At 41.7% G+C, this 18,221-nt stretch overlaps 2 protein-coding genes across 9 annotated transcripts in view; one reads left to right on the top strand and one right to left on the bottom strand.

Moving 5' to 3' along the window:
• Positions 1 to 18,221, top strand: part of Evi5 (ecotropic viral integration site 5) — a 153,005-nt gene that overhangs the window by 26,591 nt on the left and 108,193 nt on the right. For 7 of the 8 annotated variants that reach the window (XM_016004340.3, XM_016004339.3, XM_006985822.4 and 4 more), the window contains exon 2: positions 6,254 to 6,483. In XM_016004340.3, the coding sequence (XP_015859826.2) occupies positions 6,254 to 6,483 (230 nt within the window). Of the gene's footprint in view, positions 1 to 6,253; positions 6,484 to 10,000; positions 10,412 to 18,221 lie in introns of those variants that run through there. The other variant, XM_016004343.2, reaches the window with a different exon arrangement.
• LOC102911202 (ubiquitin-conjugating enzyme E2 D2B) lies at positions 15,994 to 17,771 on the bottom strand. Its single transcript, XM_006985821.4, has one exon. The coding sequence runs from the start codon at positions 17,393 to 17,395 to the stop codon at positions 16,952 to 16,954; it is 444 nt and encodes a 147-aa protein (XP_006985883.1). The 5' UTR covers positions 17,396 to 17,771; the 3' UTR covers positions 15,994 to 16,951.

Here is an 18,221-nt window from a genome sequence, read left to right as displayed (position 1 = left end):
CAGGGCAAATCCTCCCCTGAGGACTGCGATCAACCTGGTAGACTCAGTCCAGGCAGGTCCAGTCCCTTCCTCCCAGACTGAGCCAAGTGTCCCTGCATAAGTTCCAGGTTTCAAACAGCCAACTCATGCAATGAGCACAGGACTTGGTCCCACTGCCTAGTTGCCTCCCAAACTGATCAAGCCAATCAACTGTCTCACCTATTCAGAGGGCCTGATCCAGCTGGGGGCCCCTCAACCTTTGGTTCATAGTTCATGTGTTTCCATTCATGTGGCTATTTTTTTTCAATAATTGAGTAAAACCGAAATTTATTATAAGCCACAGTCGTCCTAGGGACCTCCATGCTATATATATAGCCTCTATGGTTCTATGGGTCTGTATTTTTTTTTTAAAGACAGAGTTTCATGTATTTTGAGGTTGGAATCCTGGGCTTGAACTCTGGTCATCAGGTTTGTGTGGTAAGCACTTCTACCTGTTGGTTAGCAGACCTGGAACAACTGTCAGATGCTGCTGCTAGGCCAGGTCTTGAGCAATGGACAGTGTCATGCCCACTATGGCTGTTTGGATGCAGAACATCCAGCTTGTCCAACCTGCCCCTCAAAGGCAGCCACACTGACAGTGTTATAATAACTACATGTTGGCCTCCATGGTCTGGTTCATCATTCTGGTCCATCTTACCAGCAACAGTTGTTGATCACATGAAAGTGTGACATTCACATTGAGAACATGTTGCAAGTCTTTTAATGTATGGACTTGGTTTTTCTTTTGGTTGTATGTTTTAAAATTTTTTTAAAAGGATCTGTTTATATTTTATGTACATCGATGATTTGCCTGCATGTCTGTCTGTGTGAGGGTGTCAGACTCCCTGAAATTGGAGCTACAGACAGTTGTGAGCTGCCATAAGGGTGCTGGGAATTGAACCCGGATCCTCTTGGCACTCATGTGTCTGCCACTTCCATACCAGGGGCATGCCATCTCTTTTAGCAGTATTAGGGCAAACTAGGCAGTCATAGGTTTGCAGTCCTTGACTGTTACCCATTTGCTAGTTGTGCTGGTCACCTAGAGCCTATTGGTCTCTTGTCCTGATGGGCTAGGACCTGGAGCCTTTACTTTCCACAGAAAACACTGGCTTCCTCTTTTTGTTGCTGGCATCTTATTTGTTGATACTCATATTGAACTTGAAGGAAGGTGTGAGGTTAAGGTCAATTGAAACCCTTCAAGATGGGCCAGGTGTTTGCTGTGAGTAGCACGAATCTTAAAAGGTATTATTAATAAAAACAAACTGGATCCAGGTATTGGAGTGAATGCTGAAAGATCAGAGAAGCAGAACAAGCCACAGCTAACCTCACCTCGCCAATTTCTCAGCTGATCCTGTTTCCTCAGACTGGAAGCCTCTGAGTCCTCATCTGAATGGATCTCAGCTGAACTGCTGCTCAAAAGCCTAAAAGCTTAACCAGCTCTAGTTCCTGGTCCTCACTCCTTATATACCTTTCTGCTTTCTGCCCTCACTTCCTGGGATTAAAGGCATGAGTCACCATGCCTGGCTGTTTCCAGTGTGGCTTTAAACTCACAGAGATCCGCATGGATCTCTGCCTCCAGAAGGCTAGGATTAAAGGCGTGTGTGCCACCACTTTCTGGCCTCTGTGTCTGTGTAGTGGATGTTCTGTTCTCTGACCCCAGATAAATTTATTAGGGTGCAAAGATATATTGGGGAATACAATATCACCACAGGTGTGTTGAGTTAGTTCTTCCAGAGCTGATCGAGCTAGTTGCTGTTGATGGCAGATTTGACCAGTACAGATTGTAGCTCTCAGTACAGAAGTTCAGATCCCCAGACCAGAACACAGGGCTGTTCTGTGGTGGGAGTCAATGTGTTCATGATGTGTAAAGACTAAATCCATATCCTTCTTGGCCCTCATCCCAACTGACAGCTCCGGTGCCTTTAGGGAGGCCAGGGGTGGTGGGAGGTTGACACAGAGTTAAACCATCAAGAAGTAGAGGGGAGTGGAGGAACAGGAAAGCAGGTTTAGAAAATTGAGCTAATTTAAAAATATTGTGGGGCCAATGGGTACTGGAGAGATGGCTCAGCAGTTAAGAACACTGGTTGCTTTTCCAGAGAACCAGGGTTTGTGTCCAGTCACCCATTTGTGGCTTACAACCACCTGTACCTCCAGTCCCAGGGCATCTGACACCCTCTTTTGGCCTCCATAGGCTTGCATACATGTGGTGCACAGCCACACATGCAGGCAAAACACTTACCATACACATAAAATAAAAATATAGGTTAAAAAGTTAAAGACAAAGCAGACCCCGATACTGTGTATGTCGGCACACACTGTGCTGCCCCAGCACTTGTGTGGAGTCGGGTTTATTCTCTCCTTCCATCTGTACAACTCAGATCTCTAGGCTTATGCAATAGATGCCATCACCTGTTGAGCCTTTTCTTCCGCCCTTCACGCCTGTAAAGTATATTTTGCAGTGCCGTTTACCATGTTCATTGTGACGCTCTTCACCGTTAACTTAGGGTGAGTGTTGCAGCAGCCTCACCAGGGGCCGTTCTTCAGTCCCTCCTCTCCTGTAAATTGGTGACTTTCTGACTCTGGATCTCCCATTCTGGAAGGATTATACAGATTGAATCATAATATGTATCCCTTTATGCATGAGTGTCCTTTTGATATTTTTAACATTTTCTGTGTTCACTTTTCAGAATAAATGTTTAGCATGTCTATGACGTGGACAAGAACTTCACAACATGTTTGGGTTGTGAGGTTCATGATCTAGGTAGGGTTAAAAAAAGAGGTTCAGAGGTGGGAATTTGAACAAGTAGAGCCAAAGGGAGAATAGAACATGGTCAATATGAAAGATAATTAAGTCACATAAGATGTGTGAAACCATGAAACTAGTAAACTATAGTAATGCGTTATTTAGTGCTTAGGCTGAATCTCATTTCTTTAAGGTTGAGTGGATGTCAGAATTATGCCTTTGGTTGTTCCAAACTCTAAATGGAAGCCTGTTGCTACAGTGTACAGAAGGGATATGATAAACTAATTCATTTTAATAAATCAGGGTAAATAGTAGATTGCTTTTGCCTTTGCAGTAATTAACTTTAGTGAGGGTCTTCTAACAGGAATATAAAGATTCAATTTGGATTGGAATTTACTAAGTATATTCTAAGTTAATGGTTGGCATTAGTGAGATATTCCATCTATGACAATTTCATACATGTATATAATGAATTTTCTTTCTTTTTTATAATTTATTTATTTGCATTGGTGTTTTGCTGCGTGTATATAGACTGTGTAAGGGTGTCAGATCTTTGAGTTACAGACAGTTGTAAACTGCCATGTGGGTGCTGGGACTTGAACCCAGGTCCTCTGGAAGAGCAGTCAGTGCTCTTAACCACTGAGTCATCTCTCCAGCCCTGAATTTTATTTCTTTTTAATCCTCCTTTACCTCTTCTTACCTCCCCTGCTTAAGTCCTTCCAGCAAGTCCTCCTCCTCCACTTTGACATCTGTGTGTGTGAGTGAGAGGAGAGCGATTGAGAGAGAGAGAGAGAGAGAGCGAGCGAGCGAGCGCGAGAGCGAACGAGCGAGCTGGAGAGAGTTTAATATTTATTATTTAATAATAATTGAGAAAAAGAGTTTAAATATTGTTGTCTGTATGAGCATGAGTGTCAGATTATTTTGTGGAACATGCACAACTTATCAATGGCTATACAAATAAAGAAAAGGACACCTTCTTCCACCTACAACCATTAGTTGAACCCTGAGTGGTGGATCAGCTTCATGAGCCCCTCCCCCTGCATGATGAAATGCTGATGGGTGCGATGTTGGGCAGGCCTCTTGTAGGTGATCACAGCGGCCCTGGGTTCATGAGCGCAATGACCGTGTCTAGAAGACACTTTTTCATACTGAATGTGTTTTTTATATGTGTGTGGGTGCACACGTGACACATGGCCTGTATGGATTTTAGAGCTTGAACTCAGGTTGTTAGGATCAGTAGCAAGCAACTTGACCTGCCAGGCCATCTCACTAGCCCTGGAAAACATTGTTCTTCAGAATGTCCCTTCTCTGCCTCTTACATTTTTTTTTTTTTAAACCACATCTTTCATATGTTCCCTGAACTTTAGAAGGGATTTTATAGATGTCTCCACACTTAATTATTCCCAGCACTTTGACTAATTGTGAGTTTCTGTATTACACTGTCCACTGCAAAAAGAAGCCTCACTGACAAAGCCTGAGATCAGCACCCTTCTGTGGGTATTAGTATTTAGAAGGCAGTTGGGCACTATGTCTGTTTAGCAAAATAACAGTCGTAGGTTCTTTGCTAGGGCCTCCCCAGCCATGAGCTCTTGACCAGATTTACAGTGTTAGGCATGAATTCTTTCCTGTGGAGCAGGCCTTAAATCTAATTAGAAAGTGGTTAGCTACCCTCATAATAGTCATGCCAAGACTGCACCGGTGGGCACTTTCCCTGGCAGGTTGGTATTGTAGCATACAGGTCCACCCCTGGGTAAAGCTGTTGATGACATTGTCTCCACCCCACAGCAGCGTACACACCACCTTCCAACTGTGCAGGTGAGCTGCAGGGAAGCAGCTTCCAGCTCATTTCCAGCTTCAGTTCTCCGTCCTGCTGCCCATGTGCTGTCTTCAGCAGTAGGTTCCTACAGTTGAGCTCTGGTGGGTGATCAAGAGCAATGACAATAACCATAAGTTAAGTCTCCTGATTTTAAATATTATTCTGTGCTTTTGGAATGCAAATTACTGTCCTTTTCACAATTAAATTTGTATATTTTTCTTTGTAGATAGGGTCAATAGGATAACAACATTTTGTCTTGTTGCTTAGTTGGGTTTCTATACTTCCTTGGCTTTAGTGGTTGTCCCCCCCCCCCTTCTTCCTAAGACAGGGTTTCTCTGTGTAGCCCTGGCTGTCCTGGAACTCACACTGTAGACCAGGCTGGCCTTGAACTCATAGAGAGCCACCTGCCTCTGTCTCCTGAGTGCTGGGATCAAAAGTGTTTGCCACCAATGCCCGTCTGGCTCTAGTATTCTTTGATTTCTCTAGTGAACTGGGCTGATCTGTGAATTGGCAACAGTTGTTTGAAGGTGAGGGTGAGATATCTGAATAAATAATCTGCTCTATACTTCTTTCCTTTGGGTCCCATACTTCATCCTTCTTGTTTTTCTTGTGAGCTTTTCCTCAATAACCATGGCCATAAGGCCTCTTCTGTAATACTATTCCAAATAAATTCTAGTAGGGAGGGGTACTAAAAGCAAGAGGTAGCTTGGGGTGAAATCCTTGCCCATCAGTACTTGAAGCTGGATCTTTGTTTTATTAGATGCTTCGCTGCTATGTTGAATGGCTTAATATGTCTTAGGATTTCTTTTCCATATTATCCTTTCCCTGCCTAGAATTTTCACTCTAGGTTGACATATAGGATGTGGGGAGAGACCACCATTTTATAGCTTTGGACAATCCATAATGAGAGTTCTGTCTACTGTCAGAAGTTGGAGCAGATTTTTGTGTATGCATTGGCGTTCTAGTGTCTGTGAATGAATTAACTGTACATAACTTAAGGGTGGCTGGCCTTATGTTAATTCAGAAGTGTGTGTGTGTGTGTGTGTGTGTGTGTGTATACTCATGGGCATGTGTGCCATGGTACATGTGTGGAGGACACACTGGAATTTTGTTCTCTCCTTCCATCTTTTATGTGAGCTCTGAAGATCAAACTCAGACGCTTGACCTACATGGCAAGTCTGTTTACTGGCTGAGTCGTTTTGCCAGCTCAGAAGCTCTTCCTAAGAAACATTATTTGTGCCGGTAGTGGTGGTGCACGCCTTTAATTCCAGCCCTTGGGTGGTAGAGGCAGGCTGATCTCTGTGAGTTCAAGGCGAGCCTGGTCTACAAAGTAGTTGCTGTTTTTGTAGAGAACCTGAGTTTGGTTCCCATGGCTTACATGGCAGCTCACAACCATCTATAACTCCAGTTTCAGGGGACCTGACACCCTCTTCTGGCTTCTGAGGGCAACAGGCATGTATGTGGTGCATGTACATATATGCAGGCAAACACATAAGATAGATCTTCAAAAAAAAAAAAGATAAGAAAGTCCCCAAATCTGGATATTAGAATAATGGTAACAAAAGCAGGTGTAGTCGCCATCACCTCATTGAGTTTTGAGTAAAACTTAGCAGGATTGCCAAGTTTGTGGTAATAACTTCAATACAACTAAAATATGCCTTCTGTTCTATCCTTAGGTGGCGACAGACAAGGTGGCAGAGAAGCTGAGTTCTACTCTCTCATGGGTAAAGAACACAGTGTCGCATACAGTCAGTCAGATGGCCAGTCAGGTGGCAAGTCCATCTGCTTCATTACACACTACATCCTCGTCTACCACCCTGTCAACACCAGCGCTTTCCCCATGCTCCCCATCAAAGTTGAGTCCAGACGACTTAGAACTCCTGGCTAAGCTGGAGGAACAGAATCGGTGAGTGAAATTCAGTCAGGTTTAAATATTCATTCCTACTGAGACTGTTTCCTGGTTTCTGACTCCTTGTTTATCAGAATTACTAAACAGACATATTCAGGCATTTCTTTGAGGAGGTTCGTCTAGGACTAGGATTTACCTTCAGCTAATAGCACTCCAGATTAATTTTCTTGGTATAGCAGACTAAATTCTCCTGGAGTTTTATGAATTATTAAGGCAAGACTATCATTTTTACTTTATTTTTCAGAGCTGGGAATTGACCCCCTAGGCCTTGATATACGAGACAGACGCTGCCTATTGGCCTATGTTCCTCCCAGTGTATACAGCATGTACACCTGCAGTCCAGAAGAGGGCGCCAGATCCCATTACAGATGGTTGTGAGCCACCATGTGGTTGCTGGGAATTGAACTCAGGTCCTCTGGAAGAGCAGCCAGTGCTGTTAACCTCTGAGCCATCTCTCCTGCCCCTTATTTTCAATATTTGAAGTAGTTCCCTTTGGTTAAAGTATAAAAGAATTCAGTCTAGTATGGATATGTGATTTGTATTTTAGAGTAGGAAATTGCATGAGAGACAGTCATGTTCCTTCTTTTGTCCCTGTTTAGTCTGTTGTTAAACTTTGAGCTCTTTGGAGCAGGGTGTGGGTGCATGCTTGTAATCCCGCACTCCAGGAGGCAGAGACAGACAGGTCTCTGAGTTGAGCCTGGGTTGCTCTGCGTAATGTGTTCTAGGACTCTTTGGACCATCATCCACAGAAGAATGTGAGGAACAGCAGTCTTCTGTGCCTGGCCAAGATACATAATGCTACAGCTTTAAGGGTGACAAGGATCATTTTGAATAGCTTTCTTTGATGTGTAACTCATGTGATACACACATATTTAAAATGTACAGTTTAAGGTTTTATTATTTATTTGTTTTTTTGAGACAGGGTTTCTCTGTGTAGCCCTAGCTGTCTTGGAACTCACTCTGTAGACCAGGCTGGTCTTAAAATCAGAGAGATCCACCTGCCTCTGCCTCCAGAGTGCTGGGATTAAAGGTGTGCACCACCACCGCCTGACTGACAATTACTTTGACATACTTTCTTCAGTTATTTTAGTTCATGTTCATATAAACATTATTTTTGTTAATAGAGCTGAATCATGATCAGGGTCATGGAAATCCCTAATGTGTTTCCAAGGCAGCCATCACTGTTGTGGGGTAGAGGGCTGAGAAGTGTCTGAGCAGACCCAAATGGAGTCAGGACAGGATGGCTTTGCCTTAGTCACTTCAGGTATGATCAGACATTTTTTTTTTTATTTTTATTTTTTTTCTGAGACAGGGTCTCATGGAGCCCAGGCTAAGGGGGATCTTGAACTTCTGATTCTCCTGCCTTTATCTCCTGAGTGATGGTATATAGGTGTGTACTACCACAATTTATGTGGTATAGGAGGCCAGAAGAGGGCATTGGATCCCCTGGAACTTGAGTTAAGATCCATCTTGTAGGTGCTAACCATGTTCTCTGGAAGAGCAGTCAGTGCTCTTAAGTGCTGAGGCATCTCTTCAGCCTCTTTCTCAGGAGGTTGGTTCTCAAATCTTACTTTCCTGTTGGTGGCTTATCATTCTCTTAAAATATCTTTTGGGGGCAACAGAGATGGCTCAGTGGTTAAGAGCACTGACTGCTCTTCCAGAGGACCTAGGTTCAATTCCCAGCACCCACATGGCAGCTCACACCTGTCTGTAACTCCAGTTCCAGGGCTTCTGACACCCTCACACAGAATACATATAGGCAAAACACCAATGCACATAAAATAAAAATAATTATTTTAAAAATGTTTAAAAATATTTTTTGAAGAAGTTAAATTTGTGTGTTTGTGTATTTGTGATATGTGTGTGTGTCTGTGTGTACACATGTATGGAAGTGAATGTGTGGAGGTGGAGGCCAGAGATTGATGTTGAATGTTTTCTCTGTTGCTTTCCACATTCCTTCCTTCATTCCTTCCTTCCTTCCTTCCTTCCTTCCTTCCTTCCTTCCTTCCTTCCTTCCTTCCTTCCTTCCTTCCTTCCTTTTCTTTCTTTTCTTTTTTTTTAGGTTTTTCGACACAGGGTTTCTCTGTGTAGTTTTGGTGCCTGTCCTAGATCTCACACTGTAGACCAGGCTAGCCTTGAACTCACAGAGATCTGCCTGGCTCTGCCTCCCGAGTCGTGCTGGGATTAATGGCGTGTGCCATCACTGCCTGGCTTCCACTTCTTTTTTTTTGGGTCAGAGTCTGCTGAACCTGAAGTTTATTGATTATCTAGCTAGAAATTTCCAGGGATCTGCCTGTCATTGCCCTTCTTTACCCACCCTCCACTGGGGTTACAGGCAAATGGCCACATGCCCAGCTTTTACATGAGTGCAGAGGATCCAAGCTTAGGTCCTCCTGTGTGCACAGCAAATGCTTTACTGCCTGGGCTGTCTTCTCAGCACCTAGTTTTAAATTTGATGAAGGACTAATGTAAAGTTGTACTTCTGTGGGTTGTGCATTTGGTAACCCAAGATCACACCACCTATCTGCTGTATTTTCTTCTGGTTTTACTTAGTTGTGAAAAGAGATGGCTCCTCACTGTATTGCTAGGCTGCCCTCAAACTCTTGGGTTCAAGTGATTCTACTGGATTTACTTGTATATGGTACAAGATCAGAGTTTGAGAAGTTCTTTTTAATTTTATTTTTATTTTATTTTATGTGTAATGTGTATGAGTATTTTGTGTACATGTATGTATGTGTGCCATATATCTGCCTGATGCTCACTGAGGCTAGAGAGGGCCTTGGATCTCCTGGAACTGGAGTTACAGACAACTGTGTGCGTGTTTGATTGTTCTATGGCATTTGTTAAAATAACTTTTTTTTTTTTTGAGACATGGTCTCTGTTGGGTAGCTCTAGCTGCCCAGGAACTCCCTATGTGGACCAGGCTGGTCTCCAAGTCTCAGAAATCCCCTGCCTCTGCCTCCCCAGTGCTGGGATTAAAGGTGTGCGCCACACCCAGCTCCTTTCTTTGCCTAATCATTTACTTTTTTCATAATTACTCAGATACTCTAGTTAAATATCAGTTATTTATAGGTGTTTGAGTCTGTATCTGCACTCTATTTCATTCTGTTCATCTATTTTTTTTTTTTTTGGTCTTAAGGTTGTACTGTATCGCCTTATTTATTATGGTTTTGTAATAGGTTTAGAAATCAGGTATTATTGGTCTCCTATGGTAGTTTAAAAAAGAATGTCTTACAGGTTCATATATGTCAATGTTGGTCCCTAATTTGTAGAACTGTCTTAGAAAAAATTAGGAGATGTATCACTGCAGGTAGCTCTGACTTTTCAAAAGCCTAGCCTAGCAGAAAGATATATTTAATTTTATTAAAAACAACAAGTTTTTAATAACCACCCAAGTACAATGTCGTACCTGAGGATCTAGCTTTCTTCCTCCTATTTGGCTTTACCACCCTATCATTTCTCTGATCTCTGCAGTAGTTGGTAAGGAAGTTGTGTATTTTACAAATCTAAAGTAAAAAGTACTTGACAAAATTGCTACTTTGATACCATAGTAGACACTCCTGTTTATCACGTATGATTCCCTTCCTCACATGGAGATACCACTCTGATTGTGTCTGTAACTGTCTCATTTAAGAGGTAGAAAAATGGGGGCAATGTTTTAGAAAGTTAAAATGTAAGAAACATGAGAATAGAAATTATTTTCCTTTACATGGTTGCAACTATTTCTTTAGAAAAGTAAGTGTGTGTGGCAACACCAGGAAAATGTGAAGAAAGGTGCAGTACAATATCAAAGATTTGTTTGAAGAAAGTTAATAATTGATGGACTTGGGTTAAAACAGCACAGCTTTTTTTGGTTTGTGTTGAAATGTGTTTTTCTTTTTCATATTAAAAATACAAAGGCATTGGCAGAGATGAATTTAAGGAGGTAAGTTTCAAATGTGATGGTGCATTTTAGTTCAATGGGGAGTATTACTGTTTTAAAGTGTGAACTACCTATTTGTGATGTTTATTTCCCTTTACTTAATTTTGCTTTTTAGCATATTCTTCAAGGAGAGATACTACAATGATAAACCATTTTTTTTTTTTTTTTTTTTTTTTTTTTTTTGGTTTTTCGAGACAGGGTTTCTCTGTGTAGCTTTGCGCCTTTCCTGGAGCTCACTTGGTAGCCCAGGCTGGCCTCGAACTCACAGAGATCCGCCTGGCTCTGCCTCCCGAGTGCTGGGATTAAAGGCGTGCGCCACCAACGCCCGGCTATGATAAACCATTTTTATACTAAGTATATTTTATGTTTTTAAAATATAATGACCATAAATCTTTGATATCCTAGTTTAAATGTCCACATTAGATCTGCACTGTGGAGTGTTTTAGCCACTAACCCCATGGCTGCCAGGCCCTCGGAAGGTGCCTCATCCGACTTAGACATGCTGTTAAAGGTAGAATATACCAGATTTTGAAGGCTTGTTCTGAAAAAAGTAATATAACATTAATTTTAAGAAAACTTGAGTACATTTTAAAATGACATTTTTCTCTTTTGAAATGACATTTCTTTATATTGGATAAAGCAGCTCTAAGTGCTGGTTCATGCTTTTGTAATCCTAGCACTTGGAAGGCAGAAGGATCACTACAAGTTCCAGGTCAGCTTGGGCTATAGAGTGAGACTCTATTTCAAAATAAACAAAGAAACCCAAATAAATAAAACAATATATCATTTCCATTTTTAGTTCTTTGTGTAAAGGAGTCTTGAACTTGAGCCATCATTTTAAAGAAACAAAGCAAAGAAAGAAATTGGTTTTTCAGATCTATCATTTTGACACTTCTTTTGTGTTGTTTTCTATGCTAAACTCTTGTGTTTTCTGTTAATTCTCTGTTATTTTTTATTGATCAGGGGAATTTGGATGTGTTGATAGGAAAGCATGTGACTTCTCTGAGTCAGGCATGTAGTTTTGCTGGGGTCTGAATGTTTGTGACTACAGAATTCCTGTGTTGGACTCTAATCTGAAATATAATAAGTCTTTCGGAAGCTCTGTTCTCATGGATGGATTTAATGTCTTTTAAAAAAGAGGTTTAGGAGCCTTTGGCAGCATCTGTCATGTGTGAACACATCAGTAGAAGGCACCATTAGTGAGACATGGCCCTCGTCAGACCTGAATCTTAGTGCTTGGATTTTGGACTTCCCAACTTCAAAACTGTGAACAATAAATACCTGTTGTTTATAAATTACCTAATGTAATTTTGTTATAGCAGATCCAGATAGACTTTAATGAGCCAGATTTTACTGATTTGCTAACTATTTAGTTGACAAATTATTCTCTTTCTCCCAGCATGCTTCCCGTCTTGTTTTGTTATTATATTATTAGAGACCTTGAAACCTTAGACTGGATACACTGTTCAGTTTGTGATAAGACTCTGCTTGAAGTGCCAGGATATTTAGCTTTCCATACAGTTTTCTAATACAGCGTTTTCCTGCCTGAGTTCTTTATAAACTATCTTGGCAACTTACAGATGACCGGTTGGTGTGCTGACTTGTTGCTGTTGTATTTTGCTCTGAAAACCACAGGGAAACAGTGAGCCAAATCTCATCTAATATTCAGAGTGTTTAATGTCATCTGTTCACAGTTGCTGAATTTCTGTAATCTTTACCTTTTTCTTCCCTCAACTTTATGTAGGCTTGTGTTTCAAACTGCCGTTGGTTCTGTCTATAAGGATGTCTTCCAAGTACGTCAAAGCCAAATACTGACTCCTGAAAACCTTTCTTCTGTTGATGCTGTTTTAATTCTTGACAGTTTCACACATGTATGTAGCATAGCTGCACCACATGTATCTCCTCCTTCACTAACCCTCTCTCCTAGACAGGTTCTCCATCTACTAGAGTTTCTGAACTGCTGAGGAAAGTGACTCCCTTGCCCTGTAACCATCACCTGCCAGTGGCTCCTGGGGGAGTGCAGCCATGGGCACCTCCCTCACCCTGGGGGAGTGCAGCCATGGGCACCTCCCTCACCCTGGGGGAGTGCAGCCATGGGCACCTCCCTCACCCTGGGGGAGTGCAGCCATGGGCACCTCCCTCACCCTGGGGGAGGGCAGCCATGGGCACCTCCCTCACCCAGTCTGCTGTGCTTCACAGCACGCCCTCTCCCCTTGTCCTGCCTCCATAGATCTCTCTGCTCTTCACAGCGCGCCCTCTCCCCTTGTCCTGCCTCCATAGATCTCTCTGCTCTTCACAGCGCGCCCTCTCCCCATTGTCCTGCCTCCATAGATCTCTCTGCTCTTTTCTGTGGTGTTCCCTGGGCCTTAGGAGGGGTACTAGAGACATCCTGTTAGGGCTGAGCACTCAGTAGTCACTCATGCTAACACTTGAACATACATGTTTCTCATTGCTCACGTAAACATGCTCACGTGCATGCACATGCACACACAGTAGAAAGAAGTTTCTCTAAGGCTGAGGGCAGCAATAGGCTGGTTGCCACCTGCAGGGTTCTGGTGGGATGAGAGTGGCATTGCCAGGGCCCTTTGTACTTTTCAGTTACACAGTGTTATATGAGTTTTTGTTTTTAATTTTTTTTTTTGCATGCAGGCTTCCATATGCAAAGTAAACAGCCTCTGCTTTCAAAACAAACAGACAAACAAACAAACCTAAACCAAAGCCCAAACCCCAGAAGAGCCCAACAAAACAAAAACTGCTACTGTATATATGGCCCACGAAGCCTGTGTTGTATACCCCTTTCCTGAGGAAGGTAATAACTTGGTGCTGTTCAGTTCTCAGAACCAGAGATATAAAGTTCATCTGTTAGAGAGAAAACCTAAACTACCTTCCATTTTATAGTATTTCCTGATTCTCTACTTCATGTAGGATGGTGAACCCATGTGGTGAAGAAAATAACTGAGTAAGTTTTAGAGGAACTTTCAGTGGCCACAGACTTTTATCTGATGCTGCATCCTAGTTTCCAGGCTCCGGTCTAGAAATTATTGACTTTCAGGCAATATGTCCTTTACCACTAATGTAATTTCTTAATTATGTTGAAGTTGTTAACCCCATTTAACAATAAGAAATGAGAATACTTGATTCTAATAGTATATATATATATATATATATATATATATATATATTTTTTTTTTTTTTTTTTTGTTTTGTTTTGTTTGAGACAGGGTTTCTTTGTGTAGCTCTGCGCCTTTCCTGGATCTCACTCTGTAGACCAGGCTGGCCTCGAACTCACAGAGATCCACCTGCCTCTGCCTCCCGAGTGCTGGGATTAAAGGTGTGCGCCACCACCGCCTGGCTCTAATAGTATATTTTTATAAAGTCTGCATATTAAGGCATTTGTAAATGCTTTTCTTGAATGCCACATCCAAATATAATCCTGTGTCATTTGTGATGTAGATCTAGGAAAGGCTCTGTTGGTGGTTTTCTGATGTGTGAGCATTAGCGTGTGCTCATACAGACTCGCCTGCTGCTCCCTGGCTTTAATCTGTATATTGTATAAATCATATAGTTAATGATAAGAGGCTCTAAATCTGTATATTGTATAAATAATGTAGCTAATGATAAGACAATGGTATTTGTGTTATTCCAACAGAAAAGGCACACAGAAAAATGCAGCATCAAAGTTAACAGTGGTATGCTTGTGTATGGCATTTACCACAGCAGATCTTGCAGGCTCTGAGCCAGTGAGTAGATGTGAAGGCGCAGTATGCTAGCTGCATTGTTGCAGGGCCTATGCACACTTACTACAGCGAGTGCTAAATGCCTTTGAAGGCCCAGGAGGCTACAATGCAGTTGGCTATATGTAAATATATATATTATACTATATACTATATAATAAGGTTTAGGGGTTTTTGTTTTGTTTAAAAACAGTCTCACAGCCGGGCGGTGGTGGCGCACGCCTTTAATCCCAGCACTCGGGAGGCAGAGCCAGGCGGATCTCTGTGAGTTCGAGGCCAGCCTGGGCTACCAAGTGAGCTCCAGGAAAGGCGCAAAGCTGCACAGAGAAACCCTGTCTCGAAAAACCAAAAAAAAAAAAAAAAAAAAAAAATAAAAAAAATAAAAAAAAAATAAAAACAGTCTCACATATAGCCCTGACTGGCCTGGTGCACTCTATACAGGCTGGCCCTGAACTTCTATTGATCTTTCTGCTTAATTTTTTGACTCTTATGCATGTAAAAACTGGCTTAAAACAATGTGCAAGTTACCAAAGTACCTTTTTTATTTACATAAACTTTATTTAAAATTTAAAAATTTACTTAAAAACTTCAGTTAAAAAGACACATATGTGCACATAAGCACACAGGCATACATGCATGTATACATCTGTTAGTCTAGGCCAAGTCAGGATTGTCATCATTTCTTTTATTTGTATATCCTGTCCCACTGGAAGGACTGCAGAGGCAGTTAAAGCATGTGAAGCTGCCCTTTCCACACTCACAAACACACACATTAAAAAACAACAACAACAACAACAAAGCAGTGCTTTTCTTCTGGAATCTGTCCTGAGCTGAGGCTGTTTTACAATCAACATTTTCCCCCTTTTACAAAGGTAAGTAGGAATAACAGTGTGCTTTAAAATGATGATAAAAGGGTTTAGTGTATTCAGTATATAAGCCACCAGCACAGCTTCTGTTTTGCCTCTTTATTCACAGCGATCAAAAGCAGTGGAGTTTATTCAGGTTGTTTTTTTTTTTTTTTTTTTTGTGGGGACAGTGTAAAGATTGACTTGGTATTTACAATTACAATAGGAAAAGAATCATGTTTCAGACAAACACAGTTGATATGTTTTAAACAATGTTTAGTAAATGTAAGAGTGTGAATGGAGGAAGACTTTAAAAATTAACATACACAGCACAATTAAAAATTGGATGAACATCCTGTAAAAGTTAGTGCAAGGTAATTATGTAGACATCTTACTGTGTGATGCTGCCATTTTCTAAGTTTAGTTAAAAATATTCTTTAACTCAGTACCAGTAATGTTCCTGTGTTTATGTGTGTGTGTGTGTGTGTGTGTGTGTGTATTTATGCAATGGCTGAAACACACACACACACACACACACACACACACACACACACACCCCCCAAAGAGTGTCACAAGGTTTTGGTTTAATGCAGCTTAGTTTCATTAACAAAGCAAGTTTCTGATTTAAGTTTTATTCCTGGGAGACTGTATATTATTTCATAAGCCTTATGCCTCTATTATATTTAATACAATTACTTTTTTTTTTTTTTTTTTTTTGAGACAGGGTTTCTCTGTGTAGTTCTGGTTGTCCCGGAAATCATTCTGTAGAACAGGCTGGCCTCGAACTCATAAAGATCCACCTGATTCTGTCTCCCCAGTGCTGGGATTAAAGGCATGCACCACATTGCCTGCCTAAAATTACTTTTAAACTGTCTTTTAAACTGTAAAATGGAATTGTTTCATGATTTAAAAATGTGACCAATCTAAATAAAAATGTCAAGGCTGAGTGGAAATCTACTAGTTTCAGCCAAACAAGTTTCTTAAAGCAAAAAACATTCACACAAAATTTATGTAATGGCTGGAGCAGTTGGTTTATTACACAGGTTATTTATGTAATGGCTGGAATAGTTGGTTTATTACACAGATTATCATTTATGCAATGGCTGGAATAATTGATATATTACACAGATTAACATTTATGCAATGGCTGGAATAGCTGGTTTATTACGCAGATTAATCATCTTGAATTTGTACAAGCTCCAGAAGAGCAATTGGGTCTTTATACACATTTTTTTCAACAAATGAAATTTTTACCCTTACATCCAAATGGATTAATCAGTTAACATAAGAAAAATAAGAGCTATTAGTGATGTATCTACTGAGAAACCACAAATAAATCAAAGAATATGGAGAGAAAGACTGAGAGAAAGGAGGTTGCAGAGTCGGGGGGAGGTATAAAGGATTTAGGAACAAAGCTAATCACACTTTATGGACTAACAGCACCAATCTATTTTTTCTTGACCGATTAGACCTTAAAATAAAGGAAGTGGATTTAATCTGGTTGGCTTTAATGTTCATCTAAATTCTAGGTGTTATAGAATAAAATGAGTACAGAAACTTTCATGTTCTTCACCTAGCTTTTCATAACTTTTAAAATGTAAATGGCCTCCACTTAAAAGCAGTCTTACAATCTCCTACAGGTTGGTGGCACTTTACCCCTTCTAAGCAGTGTTGTGTACCCACCACCCCTCACACTGTGGTTATTCAGATTTAAGTCAGTTAGGAAACTTTTAATCTCACATCTTGGTTATGCCTGGAGAACGCTCCTGTGCTAGGAGAGAGTGTTGGAAGGAAGCACAGTATTTCTGGTGCGTACAGCTTGCAGCAGTCCTGTGTCAGGTGACGAACACCGGGAGGAGGAAGCGGTGCAGCGTGGGTCATAGCAGACAGTCAGGTGGGAATCAGAAGGGCTTTCTAGAGTTCCCGAGCTTTTATTTGTAGAGGATATCCAATAATCTCTTTAGTCACATGGCGTACTTCTGAGTCCATTCCCGAGCTGTCGTGTTGTACTTTTCTCTGTCTGTTTTGTAGATCTGAGCAATCTCAGGCACTAAGGGATCATCTGGATTGGGATCACACAACAGAGAACTGATGGACAAAAGTACTTTTGAAATAGTTAGTGCTGGAGACCACTGTGAGCGAAGAATATCAAGACAAATGCTGCCATTACTGTTAACATTTGGGTGATAAATTCTTGTTGTAAATTCAACCTTGGGTGGTTTGAAGGGGTACTCTGTTGGGAAGTCAATTGTCAAGAAAAACGCCCCTCCCTGATAGGGGCTGTCATTTGGCCCCATGATTGTAGCTTGCCAGTGGAACATATCTTCCCCGACAGGGCCTGCCGAACACTGTGCTGGGGGATCCTGCGCCAGGTCGTTCAGTTCCTTATGGATTCTCTTCAGAGCCATGGTGGAAGGCTGTCTTGGTGGCCCTAGTGGAATGAGGCAGGGCCTGAGGGCCCGAGGCTGCCTTGTTGGTTGTGGATCAGCTGCAGAAGAGGAGGTGGGCACTTCTGGCCTGGCCCTGGCACGATGTGCTGAGGGCCGAGGCCCACTCAGCTTCCGGGCCAGCCACTGTGCTCACAGTGTCCGTCTTCACATCCGTTGGCACATCACCCTGCAGCCGCCCCTTTTTGTGCCGCCGCAGAAGCGGTCTCGTCTTCCGAGACCGTAGCCTCCGCGGATCCCTCCGCCGGAGCCTCTGCCCGGGCTCGAGCCAGACAGCCTGGCTGCAGCCTGGGACCTCAGATCGACGCGGATGGACAGCCTCGGAGGGTGACAGTTGACCAGGGATGATGGGATTGGCAGGTTTTGTAACATCGCCATCATCACAAACTCATAATAGATTGTGCTGTGATATCATGATGCAGCTGTCACCGGGATACCAAGTACACCTTTGGTTCACTTTGAACAAACTATCGACGACTGCAGTTCACTGAGAAGAGACTTGATGTATCAAGTATTCCACAGATGCTTCAAGTCTCAGACAAAAGGACTTTTCATTTTTTAAGCAAAAAATTTTTTTAGAATTTTTAAGAGAAATTTTCTGGAATATACCAGAAACTTGAGAAAGCGGATAAATGTTCACAATCTTCTCTTTACAAAGGGTACCAAAATAATCTTTCACCAAGTAATTCACATTATTTCAAACACATTTTGGAAAGTTTATAGTAATAAAAGGCAGTTCTGCATGTACATTCCCAGTGTCAACTCCATGCCTTCTCCATTTTTTTTT

This window comes from Peromyscus maniculatus, chromosome 10 (genome assembly GCF_049852395.1).
Source record: "Peromyscus maniculatus bairdii isolate BWxNUB_F1_BW_parent chromosome 10, HU_Pman_BW_mat_3.1, whole genome shotgun sequence".
NCBI lineage: Eukaryota > Metazoa > Chordata > Mammalia > Rodentia > Cricetidae > Peromyscus > Peromyscus maniculatus.
This window is presented reverse-complemented; position numbering and strand designations above follow the sequence as displayed.